The sequence below is a fragment of the Herpailurus yagouaroundi genome, unplaced genomic scaffold, assembly GCF_014898765.1.
Source record: "Herpailurus yagouaroundi ecotype Mexico unplaced genomic scaffold, PumYag 198, whole genome shotgun sequence".
Taxonomy (NCBI): domain Eukaryota; kingdom Metazoa; phylum Chordata; class Mammalia; order Carnivora; family Felidae; genus Herpailurus; species Herpailurus yagouaroundi.
The window spans coordinates 23,770,474-23,797,147 of record NW_024412429.1 but is presented as its reverse complement, the minus strand read 5'-3'; the positions used below and the strand labels follow the sequence as shown (position 1 = coordinate 23,797,147).

The window sequence follows — 26,674 nt, the reverse complement described above, 5'->3', positions numbered from 1 at the left end:
TGGTGAAAAACTGAGAGCTTTCCCCTAAAATCAGGAACAAGACAAAATGTCTACTCTTACCACTTTTATTCAACATAGTTCTAGAACTCCTAGCCACAGCAATCAGATAAGAAAAAGAAATAAAAGGCATCCAAATTGATAAAGAGAAATTTTCACTATTTGCAGATGACATGATACTCCATATAGAAAACCCCAAAGACTGCACGAAAAAACTAGAACTGATAAATGAATTTAGTAAGGTTACAGGATACAAAATCAATATACAGAAATCTGTTGCATTTCAAAACACTATTAATGAAACAGAAGAAAGAGAAATTAAGAAAGCAATCCCATTTACAACTGCAACAAAAAATAATAAAATGCTGACATAAATTTAACCAAGGAAATGAAAGACCTATCCCCTGAAAACTATAAAATATTGATGAAAGAAGTGACACAAACAAATGGAAAGATATTCTATGCTCATGGATTGGAAGAACAAATATTGTAACTACCCAAAGAAATCTACAGATTAAATGCAATCCTTACAAAAATACCAACAGCATTTTCCAAAGAGGTAGAACAGATAATCCTAAAACGTGTATGGAATCACAAAAGACCTCGAATAGCCAAAGCAATCTTGAAAAAAAAGAACAGAAATGGAGGCATCATAATCCCAGATTTCAAGACATACTGCAAATCTATAGTAGTCAAAGCAGTACGGTACTGGCACAAAATTAGACACATAGATCAATGGAATAGAATAGAGAGCCCAAAAATAAACCCAGGATTATATGTCAATTAATTTTCAACAAAGGAGGCAAGAATATGTAATGGACAAAACTCATTTTCTTCAACAAGTGGTGTTGGGGAAACTGGACCACTTTCTCACCTAAAGCACAAAAATAAACTCAAAATGCACTCAAGGCCTAAATTTGAAACCCGAAACCATAAAAATCCAGAAGACAGCTCAGGCAGCAATTTTTCGGACATCAGCCATAGCAACATTTTTCCAGATATGTCTCCTCAGGCGGAAACAAAAACAAAAATAAACTATTAGGACTACATCAAAGTAAAAGGCATCTGCACAGCAAAGGAAACTATCAACAAAACTAAAAGATAGTCTACTGAATGGGAAAGGATATTTGCAAATGGCATAGAAGATAAGGGTTAATATCTAAAATATAGAAGAACTTACACAACTCAACACCAAAAAAACACAAATAATGCATTTAAAAATGGACAGAAGACATGAACAATTCTCCAAAGAAGATATACAGATGCCCAACAGATACATGAAAAATTGCTCAACATCACTAATGACCAGGGAAATGCAAATCAATACCACAATGAGATATCACCTCATACCGGTCAGAATGGCTAAAAACAAACAAACAAAAAATAAAAAACAAAGAGAAAAAAAGACACAAGAAAACAACAAATGTGGGCGAGCATGTGGAGAAAAAGGAACCCTCATGCACTGTTGGTAGGAATGCAAACTGGTGTAGCCACTGTGGAAAACAGTATGGAGGTTCCTTAAAAAGTTGAAAGTAGAAGTACAGTAATTCCACTATTGGGAATTTACCCAAAAAATATATGAAAACACTAATTTGAAAAGATATTTGCACACCTATGTTTATAGCAGCATTATTTACAATAGCCAAATTATGGAAGCAGCCCAGTGTCCGTTGATAAAGGAATGGATAAAGAAGATGTGCTACATACATACAATGGAATATTACTCAGGCATAAAAAGAATGAAATCTTGTCATTTGCAACAACAGGGGTGGATCTAGAGAATGTAATGCTAAGTGAAATAAGACAAATACCATATGATTTCACTCCTATGCAGAATTTAAGAAACAAAATAAATGAACAAAGAAAAAAAGATAATAAACCAAAAAACCAGACTTTTAACCATAGAGAACAAGCTGGTGGTTACCAGAGAGGAGGCGGGGGTGTGGATGGATAAAATAGGTGATGGGTTTAAAGAGCACACCTGTCATGATGAGCAGCAGGTGATGTAAGGAACTATTGTATCACTATATTATAAACCTGAAACTAATATAACACTGTATGCTAATTATACTGGAGTTAAAATTAAAAAAAACAAGAAATATCAATAAAAGCATTTCCTCCTGGATAATTGCCACCTTCTCAACACTTTGTTTTGGTTTGGTTTCATTTGGGTTTTTGGTTTGTTGTTATTGGTTTGGGTTTTGTTTGTTTGTTTGTTTGTTTTGGGCACCTCTGGGTCAATTGACGACTCATACTTCCCAAGAAGCCATATGTTTCTGTGTGAGACATTCACCCTCTGCATTAACTAAGGACAAGAGCCAAGCAAATATAATAAAATCTCTCTTCACCCATCAAAAATAAGAATGCAATTCTATTTGCAACAAGCTTTAATCAGCAGGCATAAGTCATCTTGGTATTGAAATCACACAGTGCTCAATTTGCACTCTCATTCTTCATTTTAACATTACACACAATAGGTATACCGTGTAAAGGTGCTCTCATCATTTTTACAAAACATCTAGAATTTTTCAAGTTCCATATATTTAGGTAAAACTGCACCCTCTTGGAAGTCTTCTTTGGATGCTCACCTCCCCTGTTTTCCACTTCCCACATGCAGCAACGGAGGTAGCTCCGTTGTAAGGACAACATCTACTTAAGTATAACTATGCTATTTTGTACTTAGTTTTAAAACTGGAAGTTATCACTGGATTGTATTCTTGTGAATATACAAATGTATTCCTCTTGGCCTCTTCAATATGTAATGGAAAGCCAGTGTCACTACTAACATTTCCTAAGGTTAGGAGAAAACCAACTTATCAATTCAATCTGTTGTTTTTTTTTAATTGAGATATGATTTGTAAAAGTCACCTTTTAAATGTCAACTCCGTTAGTTCTGACAAACGCATACTGTTGTATAACCACCACCACAATCAAAATACAGAAGAGTTCCATCATCTGCAAAATACCCTGATGGCCCTTTGTAGTTATTTCTTCTCTCCATTCCCAACCCCAGATAACCATTGATCAAGCCAATCTTTGTATATGAACATGTTCATCATATCTCACTCTTTTACCCTAATAAAAATAAGGCCTTATTGGAAGGAATTCAGAAACCAAAGTGAAAATTTATCTGCGGAAAGTGAGAAAAAGCCAGTTAATGATACTCTTACATTTGCTTTCATCATAGCGTATTTTTAATTATTTTCTCTGTATTCTGATAGCAAAACATAGAAGTCTCTGTTAACAAAAAAGGATGATAGTGTATGTCATGGCAGATACGCAAAAAAAATCATTAGGGTGCCCATGGTGAGCAAATGTCAGTTCCATAACAGTATCTAAATTATTAATTAGCTTCTATTAACCTTCTGAAGTGATTGATAATAATTAACAAAGCATTCTCCTAATCAGGAATGTAAAAATGGTCTCAATTTGAATCGTGACTAATTGCTTATAGCTGCCAAGAGTTCTGGGTAGCAAAGAATTCTGAGGCTTAATAGGAAATATTAATATGAAACATTTAAGGTTTAGAAATTATTAAACATTATGTGTGCGTTATCTTATGTAATCCTAACAGGAAACCCAAGCAAATGTTCCTATTGTTATCTCTATGCTCTGAGAGGAGAAACTGAGTTTTAGAAAGACTGAATAAGTTGCTGTGGCCAAGATCAAAGAGGTTTTTGCTTGCTTTCTCCTTGAGGATTTTGATGTGAGGACTTTAAGAGACAAAACAGATGAACATAAGGGAAGGGAAAGAAAAATAATATAAAAATAGGGCGGGGGACAAAACATAAGAGACTCATAAATATGGAGAACAAACAGAGGGGATGTGGGAGGGGGGAATGGGCTCAATGGGTAACGGACATCAAGGAATCTACTCCGGAAATCATTGTTGCACTATACACTAACTAATTTGGATGTAAATTTAAAAAAATAAAATGAAGAAAGAAAGAAAGAAAGAAAGAAAGAAAGAAAGAAAGAAAGACTGAATAACTTACTCAAGGTCAAGCAGGGTAGAAGTCATGAAGCTACGATTTGAACCCACTCAACCCGGCTGTCACAGCTTTACCATTGTGTACCCAAGCAAGTAATTTCACAGTATGAGGGAGGGGGCAACGCAAATTTTTTTGAGGAAGTGAATCTGGGCTGAAATCTGAAGCATGTGTTAAACAGGGAAGGAGAAGAGGGTGCAGAGCAAAGAAGTACTTTTCTGACAGAAGGCAGAGCAGGTGCAAAGGCCCAGTAGGTGGAGGAACAAGGCATGTTGGAGGAACTGACTGCCAGGTTGCCTGAAGCACAGAGGCCCAGGGGAAGAACATCACAGGAAGAGGGTGGGAGAGGGGGGCTTGCACTATAGCCATGTGAATGACTCTGATCTTTCTCCCAAGGGCATCAGGAAGCTCCTGCATAGTTGTCAACTGGCTAGTGACACAATCAATGTAGGCTTTCGAAAGGTCACTCTGCCTGCAGGGAGGAAGCCTTTTTTCACAAGGGTAAGGAAGAAGAACATTGCAAGCAATGCATTTGAGGGGCAGCGGCTGTGTTAACCTTTTTACTTTCTATATTCTAATTCTTGGCATCTGGGCCTTGGCTGACCTGGAGGGACTGCCCTTCCCAGGGTTAGCTAACCCCTAGGGATTGTGAAAGACTGGACCACAAGCCCGTCTTCATAGGCAAACCAAACAATTCAGAGCCCATGCTCCCAACTCTCTCCTTTATCAAGTTCTTATATGTTGGGCCACTCTCCCCCAACCTCAGTCACTCCAGGGGTAGGTACCAGACAACTAGGGAGAGCCCTAGAGCTCACTGAAATTATTCAAACTAACCAATCCTAAACCTGCTTACCCTGCCTGGCCCATTACTCTCACCCTTTGCCTCCTGACCAACCAGGGTGCTTCCCCATGTGGCCCTCTGTGGAGTGCTGTGTCCCCTCTTTCTTGGGACCTGTGAGTGTAATAAACTATCTTCAATGGCCGTCATCTCCAGATCTGCTGGCCTCACCAAACCTGACTAATAGTGAGACCTATATTTTGAAACAGTGGCATACTGGAAAAGAAGTCACATCTGAGCGATATTAGAGGTCGATAGGACACGGTGACAGATTGGATATGGGGCCATGGGGGAGAGTAGATGTCAAGAAGGATACTCATATTTCTAACCTGCAGGCACAGAGAAATAACAGTAAACACACTTACACAGCACCTACGATGTTCCAGGCCCTGTTCTAAGCATTTTATGTATATTAACACATTCAGTTCTCTAAAATCCTGTTTATTATTCCCATTTCACACAGGTTGAAATGGAGACACAGAGAAGGTAAGTAATCTGCTGTGGCAGAGACTAGCTTCCATCCCCCCTCTTTTGCTTCCTGGGAAAGCAGCTGGGCTATACTTCCCAGCTTCCTTTGAAGCTAGATGTGGCCAAGTGACCAGTTTCTGGCTATTAGAACATGGCAGGGTTGGGGGACTGATGTGCAGCTCTTCTGAGCCTGACTCATAAAACCCTCTCATGTACCATCCATCCCATGTACTCTTCTCCCTTCTAGTTTATTGAATTGGCCCTAGATGCCTCCTGTTGACAATGGTGGAGACCTAAGGTAGATGGAGCTGGGGTCCCTAAATCAAGGAACAGCAGACTTTTTCTGTAAAATACCAAACAGTAAATATTTCAGTCTTTGAGGACCGAGAAGCAGAGTTAAAGATATTATGAAGATACTTCTATAACTATTTAAACTGTGGCCATTTAAAAATGTAAAACGAGGGGCGCCTGGGTGGCTCAGGCAGGTGAGCATCTGAATTCAGCTCAGGTCATGATCTCGCAGTTCGTGAGTTCAAGCCCCATGTTGGGCTCTGTGCTGACAGCTCAGCGCCTGGAGCCTGCTTCAGATTGTGTCTCCCTCTCTCTCTGCCCCTCCTCCCCACCTCTCTCTTTCTCTCTCTCTCTTTCTTTCTCCCTCCCTCTCTCTCTCTCTCTCTCTCTCTCAAAAACTAAATAAACATTAAACAAAATAAAATGAAAATGTAGAACCATTCTTAGCTCATTGGTCATACAAAAAACTTGCCACAGGCCAAATCCAAACCACATTTCATGGTTTAACCAGCCCTGACCTATATCATCATGTAAAGAAAAGGCACTGGGAAACTTTCCGTGAGGGATTAATACACCCTACTTATTTATCAAACCACTGTGATTTGGGGGCCATTTGATCCAGAGTTGGCCTTCCATAACTTAGCGCAGGCCACATAGCTAGAAAGTAGCAAAGTGCAGATCTGAACCCTGGTTTTCAAGTCTCTGCTCGCTGACAGTGCACGAAGCTGTCTCTGGAGAAGGAGGGTAAATTTGATTATTAACATCCACCGAAGTGTGGGAAGGGGCTGAGGAGGCTCAGGTGCTTCCTATTGCTACCCCCATTCTAAACCTTGTGTTAGAAGGAAATGCACAGAGAGCATTAAGAGTTAATTAAGAGTTTATTAAGCAGTAAGAGTTCTAGAGACAAGCAGTAAGAGTTCTTTTTTGCATAATTGTGCCTTGAAAGCCCACCAGAGGACCAATTTTAATAAAAAGAGATCTCATTCGATAGTGTCAAGGAGAGAAGGCCTGTTACTGTTCCTTCAAGGAGCAGGACTAGTATTTTTCATTTTGTAACTGCCCTGAAGTGCCATTTCTTCCACCTCTCCCTACCACCTTCTCGGGTGGGTCCCCAGTTCCAGAAGCCACCCAAATCTGGAAGCATACTGCATTTCTGCTGGAAGGAGGTAGAATGGAGAGATGTGTAGGCCCAGCTCTGAGATCATCCCGTACTTTCTAAGGTCTACCTCCCTTAGAGATTTTTGACACTTTATTTAAAATGACTAAGGAAATAGACAAAGGATCCGTTTCTGCAACTTTCCAGAAAATAAAGATGAGAGGAGGGAGTTCTGGTATAGATTACTCTGAGCATGTGCACGTCCCAGATATTGAAAGGAGCTGAAACACAGGCAGGTCTTCCTGGGGTAAATTTACAAGGAAACACATCGACATTCTAAATACCACGCCTGCTCTTTCTTGCCATCTTTCCCCACAATGCAGGATTTGTTTACATTGGTGTTTATAGTTACCGGTTGGACTCACAATAGCTATTTTAATTCTGAGGTCTCACTCATGGAAAAAGAATGTGAAAAGAAGTTTTTTGTGATGATGTTTGCATTTTTAAATTAAGGGTGCAGCTAATTAATCTTCCCTATCCATCTCAGGAAAATGAGGATGATTAAGAGGAACACAGAGGTTGTTAGGAAAGAAAACAGTCAATAAGTATCCATTCTGGAATTTTCTTTAGGCTTTGTTTTTTCTGGTTTTGGGTTCTGGTTCAGGAAAGTAGAGGGGTTATTTTTATTTACACCGTACCTAATGTTATGAAGACAAACAGAAGAAGATCTATGTCAAATAATTTATGCTATTTGTGAATGCTCCATTATCGGCTGGTGTGGCTTGGTTCTTTCATGCCAAATTCTAGGAATACAACAAGGCACAGGAAAAGTTGTTTTACACAATGTAACCAGAACTAGTAGTTGGTTGGTTCATTTTAAAAAGTCAAGGATCATAAAAACTTGATACATACATCTTTAAATATGTTCTTTGAATTTAAAAGTCTAAAACGTCTATATATTTACCATTTTTTAGTGTAGTGTAATGCATTACCTTGCCTTGGAGCACAAGTCTGTGCTTGGAGACCTGGTCAGGTAGCTCAAATACAACCCAATCATAAAGTGTTACCTAAATTCCAACTTCATTTTATTTAAAAAAGAGTGGGAGTTTAAAGACAATCAAGAGGGGCGCCTGGGTGGCGCAGTCGGTTAAGCGTCCGACTTCAGCCAGGTCACGATCTCGCGGTCCGTGAGTTCGAGCCCCGCATCAGGCTCTGGGCTGATGGCTCAGAGCCTGGAGCCTGTTTCCGGTTCTGTGTCTCCCTCTCTCTCTGCCCCTCCCCCGTTCATGCTCTGTCTCTCTCTGTCCCAAAAATAAATAAACGTTGAAAAAAAAATTAAAAAATAAAAATAAAAAAATAAAGACAATCAAGAACCAATCGGAAGGTTAAATCATTATTTGTTTTTTCTGTTATTTTAAGTGTTTTATAATTGTATCACCCACATGTAATTCAATGACAATTTTTCATGGCTCGTCTTTATCAAGTCCTTTGAAAGCACTTAACTTAGTAGTTATAAGTGTAAGCACTCTCTCTTTTTTCACTGATACTTCACAGCTTTATTGCAGATTTAAATTATGTAACCTTCATAATCCACAAAACTTGCATAAACCGGTTTGGAATTCAGTCCAACTGCATATAATTCAACTGGTGACAGCAAAAATGTGCAGATGTATAGACAGCAGCTTTGAGCATTCAGCTTGGTTTGCAGAGAGAATGAAGAAATATAGTTAACCTTCTGAGCCCATCAGGTAGTGTCCACTTTGAAAATCTTTGAATGTGTAAAGTGATGTTTTCATGTTTGTAGGTTTTCCAAATGCTCTTTGTTACCACTAAATAAAGGTGGTAATAGGGCCACTGCACCGACTAGAAGAGTATAATAGAAACAGGAGAGATCTTGGCGTCTGGCTTAGATGGATTTGAACTCGAGCATCTTCATAATAGCAGCAAGACGCGGTAGGTAAAAAGCAATTATTGCCATCATTATTTTTAAATTGATTGAAATAGTGGGAGTCTTCTTAACACACTATCAGTGTACTTATTTGTCAGCAACTGTATTCAGGATAGATTTACAGAAACTGTCAAATGCTCTGAAATATTTTCTCAGACGTAAGACCCAAAATGTTTGATTCTGAGTTATTGCGGGTGAGCTTTTTAGGATAACTAAACACATATCTGTCTGATGGATTTCTATTCCTCTTTATCTCCTTCCTTCCTTCCTTCCTTCCTTCCTTCCTTCCTTCCGACCAGTGGTTCTCAACTGGGGCAGTATAACACACACCCTTCCAGGGCATTTGGAAATTTATGGAGGCTTTTGGATCAGTGCTGCCATTGCAGTGTATGACTAGCATTTAGTGGACAGGTTCTGGGATGCCGATGCCCCAGCAATGTGTAGGGCAGTTTTTCACAGCTTTCTAACACTCGTGAAAGTGGAACATCTATTTAGGTTTATACGAACATTAAACCTAACTCTGTTTTATTATAAAGACAAAGTTTTTTTGAGGAAGGAATAGATGTTTAGGAAGTCATTTCTGCCATACGAAGACATGTGCGCTCCTAAAAAGGATTGTGTTATGCAAAATTGTGCAGTAAAAACCACAGGATGTATGAGAAAAGTGGGGTTAGGCACGGTACTCACCAGTGACACGCAAAGAAAAGGCTATGGCCCCAGTAAAAATAGTAGCACAGTTTTACACACATTAAATGGTTAAGAAATATACAAGTACTACAATGAATACAGTACCTTACTTGGAAAAGACCTGAGATTTGCCAGTGGAAGTGAGCAACACAAGAACTGCACTTGGCGTTATCGGGAAGCGCTGGGAGGAGGGGTATCTGAAATCGGACGGTAAGCCGCAACAGCTATGTGCGCATGCGGCTCAGGATGCAGGCGATAAAATGAGACGGCTGGTAGGTATTTGAAGTGTGTTAATGTGTACACGTGTGTAATCCCACAGGGCTCACCTAGTGTTTCTCACCAAAAAAGTCAGGCATAAGCAAATGCATTATGTCCAAATTGCTCCCTGACGTATCAATTCCGCTGGAACAATTTTTAAAACAAGTGTTACAGCAGAACTAACAATCGACTCATTCTTTTTTTTCTTTCCAGAAGGGCAATGAGGGTGTAAATCAAGAAAAGACTGTATTTTGTTTTGGTGGGAACTTTGCAAGATTCGTTGACCATTTCGGAAAATCATGCCTTAGAGGCAATGTCACTTGTGGTGCGTGAGTCTCCATGCCATTTGTAAGTGGCCAAATTCCTTCATTAGATCTTCTATTATAATCTTGAATTGTAATAGTTTAAGACTATTTATTGAATAAATAAGTAAGATTTTATTATAAATTACTTTGCTGCCTTTTCTCCCTTGTATACAGTTAGGATGTTATAGTGAAAATTTTGAAGAAGCCCTATAAAATATGTATCAGGAAAGGAAGGTGGCATGGGTTGACAAGGCTGTGAACCACGGATACAGAGCAATTTTTTTTCCAAAAAGAAAAAAAAAGCAAAAGGAAAGGCTATCATCATCTCCTGCCTTAATTCTGGAAATGACTTCCTCGCTGAGCTCTCTCCCCCCACCCCACCAGATTTATTATCTCCTCAGCGTCATGCAAAAGTAGGATGTGAGCCACATATATAATTTTCAATTTTCTGTACCAATACTTAGAAAGGGAAACATGGGAAATCAATCGTAATAACATTTTATTTTACCTACTATATCCAAAATTGAATCATTTCAACATATTATCAATATGAAAAATTATAGATGAGATATTTTGGCATCCTCCTTATGCTATGTCTTCAAAATCTGGCATACGATTTACATTTATAGCACATATCAATTCAAACTAGCCACATTTCAAGTGCAGTTTGAGATAATTTTATGCTTTCCTGTGATAGTCAATACATAACTTCTGGTAAGCCAGATTTGACAATGCGATGGGGCTTTCACTGAGTTGGGGAACATTCTACCATCCACCTCTTTACAAACAGGGTTCTGTCAGAATAGTAGGCGTAATGCCCTAGGGCACCCATTGTGTGTAATGAATTAACTTCTATCCTATGCATCAGGATGGTCCTAGTTATGTACTCTACTTGGGAGATTTGAGAAAATAGTTGCTCAAATCATTTCCTGATGAGCTTAATTCTCTCCAGAAGAGGCTGCATGGTCTAATTTTTTCACCTAAGATGCGGTTATTTTATTTAATGTATTTGTTTTGGTTGAATATCACTCGATTTATAATCTCACCGGTTTCAAGAGGATAGATAACATCATAGAATGTGTTTTGGGGGAGAGGTCCTTGATGATGGTGGGTTTACTCCAAGAGGGGAAAGTTCGCAATGTGGTCGTCTGTACATCTGGCTACTTGGAACAACGGGAAATAGTGGAAAGGGAAGCCTTGCCCCCCCCCGCCGCCCCAGCCTAGGTTTCTCACTTAGGAGTCAGCGTGGCATCTCAGGGAGAGAAAGGAACACCCTCCACTTCTTCTCTCCCTCTGTTCCCTTCATTTGGGAGTGAAAACGGCAGAGCTGTCCTATGACTTCAAGACAAAACCGCTGTGCTGACTCTTTTCTGCCCCCCTCCTGTTTGCTTACATGTAGTAAGCAGAAAAGGAAAGTGGGATTTCCAGGGCCTAGAGGAGGACAGCTCTTTCCCCTAGATCTCTACTACTTGTGTGGAAGCTGTGGCTGAGCCAGGACCCTTGTTGGAGCCTGGACACATCTCTCTTGAACCCACTGAAGGGTGGGCCTTTAGGCTAAGGCAGGAGGTGGAAGGCTCCACATCAGTCCGGAGGATATGATGTATCTGTATCCTTGCTTTTGACAGTGATTTCCAGCAGGAAAGAGAGGACTCACCTATAGCGAGCCTGTCTACCCCTCCATAAAATTATGGTTTGGCTGTTACCTCTTGGGTGAGTTCCAAGGTCCAAAACTCAATAGAAAGAGGAGGAACTGATAGGACCGCATCACCAAATTCCTTAGCTAGATATTTAATAGTAAGCACTGAACACCGTTCTGTGAAGGCAGATGTCTTGTTTTGTTTTTGTTGTTCGCTGATACATATCCAATACCAAGAACAGAGCTTGCACATGATGGGAGCTCAATATTTATAAAATGAGTGAACGCAGGTAGAAGTGCAGGGTATAGCTTGTGCTGAAGATACGTGGGCAGTCTCTTAAGCGGGGCTGTCCCATTTAGGACCGACTGGCCACACGAAGCTACTAAAGATTAAAATAAGTATAAATAGGTAAAATTTTAAATCCAGTCTCTCAATTACACTCACCACACTTCACGCGCTCAATAGCCACAGGCAGCTGGAACTTGATGATTGCATTAGAAAGCGCAGGTATAGAACATTTTTGTCATTGCAGAAGGTTCCATGGGACAGTGCTACTCTAGAACCCAACCACTTAGTAGTTATGTAAACTTAAGAAAATTATTTCTCTCAGTTTGGGGACTTTTAAATGAGGAAATAGATGAAAGCACTTGAAACAGGGCCAGCACATCTTTCTTACCAGCATTAACTTAAAACACTTTCATGTAGGGATGCAGTTCCAATCCCAGGGACTGGGGCCCCAAACCACAAGCAGTTTGTGGGTACAGTTTTTCCTACATTGTACAAAAAGAACTGACTCAAGGCTAACAAGTTAGAGTCTGCAGAGTCTCAAGTCATCACCTACCCTCAATCATGACAACTGTTATTACCAGAATTGATGGTTGCTGTCTTGTAATCAGATGTAGAACTCGAGATAGATTCTCCTTAAGGTTGATGGTGCTCAAGATGAAATGATTTCCATGGTCCTTGCTGTTCCCAGCACTGGGCATATGGCTGCAAATGGGCAATACCTGTGTGGATGAAGATTTCCATCGGCAGATCAGGTGCTCAGAGTGAAGTACCCCAGGCTCCTGCTGCCGTGCTATATGCAAGCAGCACCAGTTATTTGGGTCATCCCACGTTTTGCCCCCATTGGAGAAGCCCTGTTGCACATTTTTCACTTTTCCTCTCTTAATTACCCACAAAACACTTTGAGCTTTTCATTGTGCTTTGGAGACATGAATCAATCACTGATATTATTATATAACTGCTTAAGCAATTTCTTAATAGAAAAATTTTTATTTTAGAATATTTTACCCATTCCCTGATTTTTTTGAGAGAGTGAGCAAGGGAGGAACAGAGGGAGAGAGAGAGAGAGAGAGAGAGAGAGAGAGAGAGAGAATGAGAATCCCAAACAGGCTCCACGCCCAGCACAGAGCCCAATGGGGGGCTTTTGGTCCCACAACTATGAGATCATGACCTGAGTTGAAATCAAGAGTCAGGCACTTAACCGACCAAACCACCCAGACACCCCCATTAACATAATTTTTGAAGAGTTAATAAAAGGTATCATTAATCATGCTACTTTTTTTTTCCTGAAATTTTATTTGCATCAGATCAGAAACTTATATTTCAACAAGATAACAAAGTTTGGAATCTACTTGAAATATAAAACATGCCAGGGACTTATACCTGAATTTGAAATACATTTTAGGTATTTGGTGAATGAAGAGAGAATCTGATGGTTTGATTCATCTTAATGACCAGCATGTATTTCTGAATGTGGCTCTAATTACTGCTAAGCAATAGATATGTACTCATAAAATGATCCATAAAGAGTTCTAGAAAATTGAGAGCTGTACCTTCTGCTTGTTAATCCTTGGCACTTTTTAATGCCAAATGAAAATTTTTCTGTCATTTTCCCTGTCACATGGCCAAACCAGGTTTATTAATGAATATAGAGTAGGGGTGAGCATAGATTTCTCTATACTCAGGAACCAATGGGAATATTTTCATGCTTTAAATGATACCAATGGTCCCTGAGGGGGGTGGGGAATTATACTGTGGCGAAGTAGATACAACCATATTTAGTAACATATTCCAAACTAATAATGACCTTGGTTATCCAGGGCAGAAATGGATTTGGTGCTGCTTATATTACTCCGAGGTCATCCAACTATAGCATCTTCACAGTCAACGGGTGTGATCGTAATATTGATCTAAATGAGAGCAACGTAAGTAATCAGAAACTTCATTAAGGAAGTCTGGACAGGCTGCTGGAGGATCTTGGTGTTAGCCTTGGTTCCTCAGCAAACAACCTATTTCTCCTTGGAAACTTCACCTCACTTCTTTAAGCACGGGCTTTGGAGAGGCATTTGTAAATGACAGGTTAGTTTAATGACCTCTAATTGATGATTTAATAAGAAAGCTGCCATGATGCTGCTAAGGAAATACCATCACGTTATAATGCCACAACTAGAGTTGGCCTCAAAAGCGGCGCTCTTCAGGTTTTGTCTTGGAGAATTTATGGAAATCCGATTTTCAAAAATCAGGTTTAGGTAGAGCTCAGCACTTGAGATGTGCTTCCATCTGAGATGCATCTTCGTGGTTCACTCCAGGTTGCCTGTCCTCCCTTTGGAGGTCCTCAGACACCCTCTTCATTCCCTCTGTATGCCCTGGGTGGTTTCCTCGATTCGGCACTCTCAGCTATGAATAAGTGACAAGAAGTGACAAACTAGTCTCCAGCTTAGGTCTTTCTTGAGACTGAACTCATTCTAAACTGCTTGGGGAGCTCATTTCATTACCTGCGTCGGGTACAAATCCTCTCTGGCGGCTAAGGACACCACCCTCTTTCCACTGCCCAATGAAGAACTCTGGTCGTCTTCACCTGTTCCATCTCTCTCATCCCAGACACCAAATGAGTCACTAGTTATCATCATTCATTGAGCAAAACTGGCCCTTCTTTCTCCATGACCCCATCGTCTTCTTGGATCGTTGCTGCCGTTGTTTCCAAGGAAATGACACAACTTCATAAATCTCCTAACTGGTCCCCTGCCTCCACTCTTCCTGCCTCAAATCCACCATCTTCATGGCTTCCCCGGTGATTTTTTTTTTTTTTTTTTCTAAAGAAGAACAGCACTAGCAATGGCAATGCCACTTTCTTGCTTCAATCCTTCCTTGGCTCAGCTCCCCATACCTTATAAAGCCAGATCTGATGTCCTCAGGCTGGATTAAGAAATTGGACCTCAGTGTGTCTTTCTGGCTTAAGCACATGCTACCCGATCACGTACTCAGGGAGCTAGCTCCATCTTGCTTTTTACCTACTCTCTGCGTTACACATCCTTGACCATCTAACATGTCCCTCCCCAGCTTTTATTTAAATGCACCTCTACTAGAATATAAACTCCATGAAGACAAGAACTTAATTTGTACAACTCGCACGGAGAACAGTGTCTTAATGTAGGTGATGAGAATTTATCTGTTGGATAAGTCAATCTGTTAGTTCAAGGATCTGTTCCAAGGCCACCTCTGTGATGAAGCCTGTCCTGCCCTTCCTTCCATTATTGGCAGGGTAGGTGCTCTCCCCTTTGTGACAACAAAGCACACCAAATATGCCATCTTTTTTTAGCTATAACACCATATTACACATACTCATGTGCACGTCCTGCCTTTTACTGGAGTTCCTTGATGGCAGGAATACTTTCATCCTCCTCCGAGCCCATCATAGTAGCCAGTTCATAGTAGGCACTCAAAAACCGTTTTATGAATGAGTGAATACAAGACATAAATTAGATAAAGGAGGACACAAAGAGTGATTTCATTTGGCCTGGGTTCACACAAACACACACACACACACACACACACACACACACACGCCCCAGTGAGCAGTAAGGCACACAAATCACCCTACGTAATTCAATATTTCAGGTTTTTTTTTTTTTTTTCCTCAGTGAGAGATTGATTTTAGGCTGGCTGCTTGTGTTGACCTTTAATTCACTTTTATAAAACGTAATTTTAAAAGACGCTCTGGCTCATAAAACAACACAGGTTAAATTGCAAATCCTCTAATTTGAGATTTTTATACTGAAACTACTGATAGATTTTGACCGTTAATGAGCTTCCACTTTCGTTATTAAAAGGTTCTTTTCTTTTGTAGTAAAGAACTGTGACTTGTGGACATCTTATGGTATATTTATTTCAGTTGGTTTTTGCCTTCAGTCATCTCAGCAAAAATAAGGAGAATTCCCCAGTGGAATTTCAGATATGTATGCATACTGAGAGGGAGGCAGAAGAGGAAATTATCATCTGATTTATTCATGACTATTTGCAGATGCAATGTATTCTGTCCATGCCCACACTTAGAATCCGGTGACTGCGTTTCTAGAGCTCACACCGTGGTGACCACTATCTGTCCTAATCGAATGACATATGGAAGCCAATGACTGTCTTCTCACTTGTGAAAAGCAGTCATGCTCAGCATACCTCAGAATGGGCAAAGCCTAGCAATTAAAAGCACAGATGGTATGTTGGTGGCATCAAAATTTCTTTAGCAACAAAATTGAGAAATTAAAATGTAAAACAACACATTAAAAACTAGACACCTCAAGCATGTAATTGTATATTTATTTCTCTTTTTAAAGAACACTCCTTAATGTAATTCAATATACAAACTTGGTTTCACAGAATTATAATCCACTATATAGCACAAAGATAACCCAGATTGTGTGTGTGTATGTGTGCATGCACACACATGTGCGTGTATGCACACGTGTTGTTGTACCCCCTCCCTTTCTTCCATTCTTCCGGACCTACAAACAAAGGCTCTGCCCACCTCCACGCTAACCAAAGCCCATACTGAATGTTGTGTACAAAAGACATCATCCTCCCACAAATTCTTTTCCCTGGAAAGCTTCTTGTCCCCGTTCCCCCTGAGATAGCCAGGAGCCTGACCCTCTTCCCCTCTTCAAGAGGGTGAAGTGGCTTCCCCTAAAGCTGATGCCAACCCTGTTACCATGTGGACCGGCTGAGAGGAAAGGCTGCCCAGAGGTCTCCATGCCCCTTCCCCGGGTCCACTCCTAACCCTCAAGTCCAAACACATCCCCTCCAGAGCAGCCTTAGTTCTGGTCACCATCTTGTGCAGCAAGAACCAAGGAGATCTGTAAGCCCAGGTCTTTTCCACGGGCAGCGCACAGCACTGCCTGCCAAGCCACCGGGCCGGCCGATAACCAAGCTCTACACAGTCCCATGTGCTTTGTCACTTTAATTTTTAAAGACACCCTAGCATAGGTCTGTGGCAACCTAGTGTCCAACTGAGTTACATAAAATTGTACCAGTGATGCACTTGTACATATTTACATGGGGCGGAATGTTTTCCCATATTTTTAGATGAGTATATAGATCAACATGTTCACATAAGACCAAATACTTTTAATATTATTTATAACTGATTTATAAAGCTTTGAAAAAACTCACAATAGCACATTGTTTACTTTAATGCTTTACGGTACTATAAGTTTAAAATCACAATCAGCGCTTAAGTCATAGTCAATCCGGCAAACAAGAGACAAAAAAAATGTACAAGAGTTAAGAACTGACTGATACATCCTTTATCTTCTTTTTTTAACTAATGCATAAGTGCAGAATAAGATACTCTAGTTTAAATATCTTGTTTACAATATACATTTTTGTTCTAGTTACGCAACAGTAAATCCCATGCTTCACATAGAAAAGCAATCCACAACATTAAGAAAAAAATGTACAATTTATGAAACAAAGTAAATAAATATTAGTATTACAGAATCAGAGCTGTACATAAAAGCTGTTCAGTTTTAATCATATAAAAATATGTTTTAGTGCAACCTCACATATATATTGATGCTGTTTTGCTTTACATCATTTAGATCCAAGTGTCCAAAAAAGGAAAGAAGTTACATTTATTACAAAGCAGATACACAAATTCTAAAATATGTACAAATTACTGCTAAAAAATGCTTATAAGAATATAAGCAAAGTAAAGAAAAGGCACAAACATCTGTACAGTTTTAAAAGTACCAGACCCAATAGGTTAATTTCAAATTTTGTTTTGGTCAGGCTCATGGTGACTTGTTAATTTACCTAATTCTTTTGATATAACAAAAGTATATATAATAGCAAACTACTGTAACTTAAGACAGGCATGCTATAAACTTGATTACCTCTATTTCTAGAAAAACAAAACCAAAAACAAAATGGGAAAATGTGGAAATGAAAGTCTCCATGCATCTTAGATCAATGTAGTTGACTCTTCTCTGATGAAGGCTCATTGCCTCCCTCTGTGCTTGAAGGTAGCTCTTTGCTGCTGGGAAAGCCCGGCTGTTTGTCATCCACACGACTCTTGCTGTAAAACGTGGAGTGAGCTAATGCAGTCTGTGATGTACCAAAATTGTCCTTTTCACCATCATGCAAGTCAGGGTGGGTGGCTGAGGTACAGGGCTGACCTGGCTCAGGTCCACTAAAGTGTCTAATGCTAACATGTGCACTTTCCAAGGGTTTCTGGTGGGGTTCCTGCACCCGTGCTGGCTGATCTGCCCCAAGCAGAGCGGCCTCTTCTGTGGCAATCCGGAGAGAGGCAATGGCTTTTGTACAAGTCTGTATATTTTCCTCCTGTTCCCTCTCTGTTGCATTTAGGCTGTCTTCCGAAGTGCTCTGTTTCATCAATAGCCGAGGAGAAGAGGGTGTGCTAGGTGGACCAGATGACTGCAAAACGTGAGGCGATCTTTTCTCGTACTGCTTACAAAGGACATAGGGATCCTTAGGGAAGGATTCCCCAGAAGCTCCTTTCTTCTCCTCAGAGCCCTCCATTGGCAGAGGCAATGTGGGTGGAGGATGTAAACCGGAAAGGGCCGGCGGCATGGAGTGAACCATTTGGATCCCACCAACTGGCACCATGGGGATAGGAGCTCTCACTTGCTGCTGAGAGTGGAGCGGAAGATGACTGAAGACATAGTCATTAGGACCCTCAGGGAAAAGGCTGGAGCCTGGATGTTCATAAGCACCTTCTTGGTCTCCATAGAGACTGAAGTAAGGAACCTGAGGTAACCCTCTTCTTAAATTCTGTACGAGGAAGCAGAGAGCACGACGTTTAGGACCCAATACTCTTCATGCTTACATCAAGTTATCTCATTCACACAGTTATCACTCACTCACTCACTCACTCATTCAGAACATTTTAAAACTCCCTCATCCCTTTATTGATTTTTCACTTTTTATGATACAAGAGACCACTCAGTTGTCTTTTAGAATCCTGGAATGAAGCTGTTGGTCTGTGAAAAGTTACTTTTTTTTTTTTTAAGTTTATTTATGTACTTTGAGAGAGAGAGAGAGAGAGAGAGAGACAGAGTACAAGCAGGGAAGGAACAGAGACAGAGGCAGAGAATCCCAAGCAGGCTCCGCACTGTCCGTGCAGAGCCTGATGCGGGACTCGAACATGACCTGAGCAGAAATCAAGAGTGAGATGCTTCACCAATTGAGCCACCCAGGCGCCCCAATTTACTTTTGTTTCTAAATATGATAAAACATGCAGTGTGTTTTCCACTAGGTACAGAGACACATTTCAGTTCTGGTTGTTTTGTTCGTTTGTTTTGTTTTTTATAAAAAGAAAATAATGGATAATTACCAGAAAAAGTTTGCTGAGCAAAAAACACTAATAGTAGGTTTTTAAATTCAAAAGGAAGTAAAAAGATTGCCATCTGTTTATATACTGGGAAGATTTTTAATATTTTTTTAAGTGTTGATGAGTATAACTGGAATGACAAGTCTGAAAACTGCCTTTTTTTTTTTTTTTTTTTTTTTAAATTTCCACAGAGCAGATGATAAGATAGTGGTGACAGGCAAACTGGTTCCTACAATGTGCAAGACATTGGTTTAAAGGAATAAATTCCTTCTCAAGAGACACCCTAGCTGGAAGGAAGACCAGCTCCTTTATCAAGTGATAAATCAGGGCCAGTTTCTGTAAGGTAACTATCCGTCAAAGTAGGTAATAGTACATGTGTCAAGCATTGACAGCTCATATTCGACTACACAGTTGGGAACCAGAGATTATTAGGCGTTAGTATCTTCTTTTTATGTGATTAATTTCATTTCAGTATCTTCTTGGCAATCAATGAATCAGGACACTGACAACGGGGGGCCACAATTCCAGGCTTCACGGTTCCAGTCCTGAAAGAGAACTTCTTTTCCGTAACTGCTTCTGTAGCGAAACACCGTTTGACTAGGAGGTTATCAGGCTTGCAAGAGCTTATCAGGTTTCAATTTCTGAGATTCACCCTTACAATGGACTGGCATCTTTAAAAGTTACCCAGTTTATTTTATTTTGGGGGGAACTTAAAATCAGATAAATATAAACCTGTCAAGCATGGTAGAAATCCAGGAGAGAGAGGAAAAAAAAAAAAAGTTGTAATTCATTTCAAGGATGTTTCTCAAGCTCAAGGTATGCTCTATACCATTAATGATTCATCCAGTTCCATTTAGACTGTGAGACCAGCCTGGGAACTATCAATTATGCATTATCTCTGTCACTCTGTGCCATGCTAGGCCCTTACCCTGTTTGGGGCTACGCCTTATTCAAGCTAGAAACAAATGAATTGTCCTGGAAGTGTAGAGGACGAAATGAAATCGTCAATGCTATAATCACAATAACCCCACAAGTTAAAGAAGGTGAGAATTTTACAGTATGAGACTTATTTAAAAGCTGCTACAACAGCAACAACAACAACAACAACAACAATAAATCCCTCTCACCTTTGCTCTAATCTAGAAAATGGCATATTTCCTACAACAAACACCAGTTACGGTGGAAGTACTGGGATACTTAGAATAATAATCTTGGAAGATAATCAAATGAACCTCAATCCCCAAAGACTCGGATCTTTACTGACCAGCAATTAATGATTACAACCACAGAAGTCCGCCTGAAAGTAGAATTTTTACCATGTCACTACTTGCACTGCTCTAAACGTTACCAGGCCTCGCCACACAGCTTCTGTCCCTGCATTCGCCCGTTTCACCCTCCAGAGAAGCTCTAAGACTTCTCTACCTTATTTGCAGCCCTATTTTGTAATCTGAACCTTATCATCGTGATATGGTGAACAAACTCTCATCTTACTTCAATCTTGGTGAGAAACACCTTGATTTGGAAATGGGAATAACGGACCCGTGTGGGTTGTATTATGCGTACGTATAGGTACTCCCTGTCCCAGCTCTGTTACCCCTCATCTTTTCAAGAGTGTCAGGAGGTGCTCTGGAAGCAAACGCAAAGAAGGAGGTAGGAGTGCAAGTAGTTCAGTGCGGGGAGGAGGAGGCAGGGGAGCTGACGCACGTGTGAAGGTAGAGAGGAGAGGAAGCAGGTGCTCAGCTGGGACTGATCCAGGCTCGTCACTGGCTGGGGGCTGCAGGGGAGAGTATAGCCTCAGTTTGAAAACTGAGGCCTGTCCTGATGGCAGGAACAGCAGGAGGCTGTCAGTTCACAGCATTCCGCACCGCTGAATGGCAAATTCTTTCAAGGACGGAAATCTGCTTGGCCCGCCTCCCTGCTGCCACAAGCAGATCAAGAAACTGTGGCCGAGAGGTCAAGTGACTCGATCAAGATCACGCAGATAGCAAGGGACAGGACTGAATGTCGACTCTGTGACCAGGCACAGTGTTCTTGTATACTACATACTGGAAACTGGGACACATCTTCCTTTCTCTTCGTTGCTAATTTATCTACTTAAACTTTAAAAATGGAATAGGAAATTTTTTGTTTAAAAAAGATGAGGCCAGAAACCATAAAAATTTTTCATCATCATCCTTGAGCCACACGTATTCGACCTTCAAAAATATTTGCTGATGAGAAAGACTCTTACCTTCCCTCCCTTTTCACTGCTTTTCTTTTCTTTTCTTTTCTTTTCTTTTCCTTTTCTTTTCTTTTCTTTTCTTTTCTTTCCTTTCCTTTTCTTTTCCTTTCCTTTTCTTTTCTTTTCTTCCTCCCTTTCTTTCCCACTTCTTTCTTTTTTCTTTCCTTCCTCCCTCTCTCCCTTCCTTTTCTTTTCTTTTCTTTTCTTTTCTTTTCTTTTTTCTTTTCTCTTTTCTTTTTGTTTCGTTTCTTTTCTTTTCCCCTTCCTTCCTCCTTTCCTTCCTCCATTTCTTCCTTTTCTATCATCTATCTATCTATCTATCATCTATCATCTATCTATATTAAAATTAAACTGAGAGCATAAGGGCAGAAACAGCAGGGAAGTAGGATTCCAATGAGGGAGTTTCATCGCCTACAAACCTGCTTGCTAGGTACTCCCACTCCAAACTGAGCCACAGGATGAGTGTGCCGTGCTGGACTAGAAGATCCTTTCATGCCACAGTCACTGACCTATTAGTTCTTGGCCAATGTCAAGCAACAAGACAAGGTATTTCTAAGAGAATTTCCATGAAAACTGTTTGTTTTTAGGGCTACTCTAATTTAGTATTTTCAACATTATTCAGACAAGGTGCAGCTCTCATTCAATAGAGCAACCAGAAGATTGCTACTTCTCATACTATCATCAATTCTGTTTTGCCCTGGCAACAAAAATCTTGTTCACACAGCACTAAAAGATAAACATCTTCCTCTGCCCTTCAACAATGGTGTGATAAAACATTAAATGGGAAGTGCTTTGGACCAACTGCCCCTTCTTCAGAGAGCATTCCCTGATCTAGTCCCTCATATCACGTGAACAAAGCAGCAGGCCATAAATGCTCTAAAGATAATTGAGCTGAGTAATAGAGGCCTTCATAAATGGTAAAGTTGAATATTTGTACTGAATATCCAGGTGAATCAGTATAAAAAAACAATTGGTTGCAAACTCAATGACTAATAAAACCAATCTCCTCCTAACTTTCTGGTCATATGTCCAAAATTTAGATGAACTTTCTTAGTCCACTCCCTTCAATTCCTTTGCCCGGGTTGACTGAATTAGTTGCTATTAGTTTTTAATAACCAAGGTGTGCTGACACTAAAGGCTTATATTTTTGGCACTACAGTTGACTAAACATGCCCCAAATTTTCACAAATACCCTAGTCTCAGTCCACCTGGCCAAGGCCAGTACAGGAGAGTCTCATCGTACATGCTCTGCCAACATCGTTGCTCTATACCAGAGAAAGCATTTTATACCCCATGTGATATCCTGGCATGTGTCAGATTTGTGAATCTATGACTCTTTATGCCACAGTGGCATTGACTTCAGAAGCTCCCTCTTTTCTACTTAACACCCTACCAAGACACAAAAACCTGTGGAAATGCACCTTTTTTCTTAGCTTGCTAATTCAGTAGCTTGGTAAATAAATTACGTCTTGATCGCATGTGTGTTTCTGTAGTACTTGCACCATAGAGATTAAGTTGGTATCCAGTTGTGAAAAGAGGGTGTTGGAGGAAGGGGAATGGATTGCAGCAGGGACCTTTCCTGAAGTTTAAAAATGATAACCTAAGCTCATGACTCAAGGTGGCAAAAAGGCAACGAGAGGGAAGAACCTGGCCGCCAGGGCAGTGAGAAGACAGAGCTGGAAGGGGATAGTGCCTTCGGCTGGCAGGACAGTGCTGAGCCGCACAATAGAAACCCTTGAGCAAAGAGAGAACAGCAAAAAGTAGAGACCAGAAAACAAAAATACATTTAAAGCTTAGAAATTCAAAAGGTATCATTCATCTGTCTATGCTGAGTGTCTGCTTCATTCATTCAAAAAAAATCCCATACAAACTGAGAAACATCAAGGTCTGCCAGGGCACGGAATGGGGCAGGACAGATGCTTTTTTATGGATTTGCATTAGACCTACTACCTAAATTTAACCCATGATTGTTACTGTTGTTATTTAAACTTATAATGAGCGCGTACCATAGAACTCTCTGAAACTTTCTCCCTGGGGTCTCTAAACTTTGGGTTCACCATCTCACTGAGCAAGTGCATTTGGTAGCAGAAGGTAGTAGTAATGGCAAGAAAAGCAGATAGGTTCATGCCTTTGACTTACAATACACCAAGGAGGTCACTTTCTCCTCTCCCAGTCACTCACCAGCTTCACATGTCCACTCACTGTGGGCAAGGTGATGAGTTTATTTAAGAAAAAAAAAAAAAAAAAAAGAAAGGTATCGAAAGCCAACGCTAATGGCTGACCCTTGCCCAGCAAAGTTCTATAACTGACACCCAAATGGCCCTGAGAGTATGTGTCTACGTAGCCATGTCATTCCAAAGACTTCACCTTTCCTACTCGTGTAAAGGTTTCAACTCATGCCCGTAATCAGTTAAGCTTAGAAAGCATTTAGAAAAGCCTCACCTATTCCCGGTTGGAAACACACTACTGCTCTGATGCATTACTACACTTGGGGTAATGTCACAGCCATGTTAGCTACAACAGCATGTGAGAAAATGTCTTCCTGTTGTTTTCAGTAACCAAGTTCACCACTCCCCATGAGAGACACCCATGTTATAGCAAATTTCACACTAGTATATTATCAAGAGGCTCCAATATGCTTTGGCTTTAGACGTGAGAAAGAGAAAGCTAATCATACTTACAGGAGGCCCCAATACAATTGGTTCTGCTTGCAAATACTGCCCCATGGACAATGGTGGGTTATGGTATAAAGCCCTTCTGGGAGATGGCGCTCTTATGGTGGTCATGTATCTTCGTTCTCTTCTGGGAGACAGGTCTCTTCTTGCCGTGATATCTTTCCCAGGTGACACTGGCCTCCTTGGGGACAGATGCCTTCTTGGTGAAACATCTCTCTGTGACATCTCTCTTCTCAACGCAGCTTCCTTTCTTGGTGAAAGGTGTCTCATGGGTGACAGATCTCTCCTAGGTGATAAATGTCTTCTGGGTGATACATCTCCTTTGGGTATCAGATACCTCTTTGGTGAATTCTCTCGACGGGGTGAAGAGTCATATCCTGGTGAGGAATGGTGGCTTGAGGGTGAGAAGTCCCTCGGAGAGGAGCTGGGCTCTGAAGACAACATGTACTCTTCATCCACACAACTAGGTATGTCTAACCTGTCTTTGTCCGGTTCTGAGTCTGTACTTTTGCTCTGGAATAACCTCTGGTATTCTGTCATCTGAGTATCTTCACATGAGTCACTTGGCGTCATCAGCTGAGTAACCTGAATACTTGGCAAAGTGACCAAATAGCTGATCAATGAAGAATGCCCCAGGGAACTCTCTGAAGGAACTCCATGTGGCACGGTGCCAACATTCACAGGCAAGGATGAGAATCTAGGAGGCTGAGGACTGGTGCTTCTTGATCTTGTTTTTGGTGTCAAATCTCCCTGATCATCGAAGTCATCATCATCTTCATCATCATCGTCATTATCATCTCCATCCTCACCATCCGATTCTTCAGCATCTGAGAACTGATGATCAGTTGAAATGCTGGACATGCTATGCTTCTCAGCAGCTTTGTGCAAATCTTCCATAGTTTCTGAAACAATTGAACAGATAGTGGAGATCAAGGTTCAAATGTCAAGATTAGGGGTTAATTTGGACCCCATCTCTTTCCAAAAGCTTTCCTCCAACCCTGCAGCCCCAAGAGACGGTTCCATCTCTGAACTCCTTTAATACTCACTGGGGACTCATCTGGGTGGGAGACCTTACACGGGTTCTTGTCTTTTAATAACTAATCCGACTCATCCCCACCCAACAAAAGAACTCTAGAGTGACACCTTATATCTCAGATGTCACACAGCCCATAGAAAACCCTCAACAAATGAGAATGGATAATGCTGCTACTGATGAGGCTGGAAGAAAAAGAAAGTGAAGACCTGTCTCTGTGGATATAAACTTACATAAAAGTGATATATCTCAGGAATCCTGACTAACCTCAGGTTTTCTATTCAGATTAATGATGGATTTCTTTTCCTCTTGATAGGAATAATAATACATTAAATTGCTTTTCAAGTTTCCCCAAAGTTTCATAAAATCTAAATTCCTGTCACAATGCAAGTATAATTAGATTTGCTTTACGGTTCTAGATAGAAGTGTTTTTATAGTGAGGCCTTTTTATCCCTTTCAGTCAGAACTGAAATGGATTTATTTCTTCTCGGTATGTTGTAAGCAATTCAGCATGTCAGATTCCTTTCTCTATTTCATATTTAATAAAATGCAATGGGATCAGTTTTTCTTAAATATCAAAACTTGTTTTGCCACCCCAGGCACAAAGCTCCAGTGTGCAGAGTGAAGAGGTCAGTCAACTAAATTTTGAAGTACCTGCTTCTTCGGTTTCTGTATCATCCACTGATGTCATTGAAACTCCCAACTCCAAGCATTTCTTCATGTGCGCTTTAGATTTCATATGCTTCGTTAGGTTTCCTAGAAAACACAGGCAAAAAAGGAGGAATTACTTGATGACAAGAAGGTGATGATTGTTCCCAAATTAGAAATGAACTAATTTGAAATAGCATAGATTTGTGTCTACCCACCACCCTTTGTCCTGAACTTAGGAGGAACTATCTGGTTCCTGAACATATCAACCACTCAGAACTTTGGCCTCATCTCAAGTCTCCCTCATTCCAGAGAACTTGTAGCATAGGGTCATACCTTTTCAAGAGTAGGCTCCCAGCCAAGACTGGGAATCCCAGACTTTCCTGACTGAGAAGAGATCTAATATCTTAGGCTCAAATGGGCCAGCCTCCTAGGCTTCCATACAAACACGGTGACATAAGCCGGGTCACACATCTTAGAGAAAGTTCAGATCAAACATTCTTATCAACACATCCTGGACCCCAGACTTTTGGCAGTGATCAGATTTGGATCAGCCTCGCAGGCTTCTCACTGGTCAGAAGAAAAAATTATGCAACCTTATCTGAAAGCCAACCTTGTAGACATATTCAAAGATCCATACAAATAACTTAGCTAACTACTTATAGGGAACATTATACTCAGTGTTTAGCATCTATCTGTCTGGTATACATTAGCAAACTTCACGACAGCAGTTTCTAAAGTTCTACAATATTCCCTATTTATCTTGAAACTCCCATTGTTTTAAGGAAAAAGAAAGGTTTTCTGTCAACCTTTGACCTAGGTTCTATGAAATTATATGTGTATCTCTATCTTTATCTTTGTATCTATCTATCTATCTATCTATCTACCTATCTCAGTCCACGTCATGTATATAACTTATCCAAAGACACACAGGAACCAGTTCAATTGTAAGCGCC

At 40.5% G+C, this 26,674-nt stretch overlaps 1 protein-coding gene across 2 annotated transcripts in view; it reads right to left on the bottom strand.

Annotated features, from left to right (window-relative positions):
- Positions 1 to 16,094: 16,094 nt before the first annotated feature.
- Positions 16,095 to 26,674, bottom strand: part of HIVEP2 (HIVEP zinc finger 2) — a 91,338-nt gene continuing 80,758 nt past the window's right edge. Inside the window, exons 4-6 of one of the 2 annotated variants that reach the window (XM_040449012.1) lie at positions 25,725 to 25,826; positions 24,044 to 24,939; positions 16,095 to 18,582 (exon numbers count right to left, since the gene is read on the bottom strand). In XM_040449012.1, coding sequence (XP_040304946.1) covers positions 17,758 to 18,582; positions 24,044 to 24,939; positions 25,725 to 25,826 — 1,823 coding nt within the window. In that variant the 3' untranslated portion in view covers positions 16,095 to 17,757. The remainder of the gene's footprint in view (positions 18,583 to 24,043; positions 24,940 to 25,724; positions 25,827 to 26,674) is intronic. The other variant, XM_040449013.1, reaches the window with a different exon arrangement.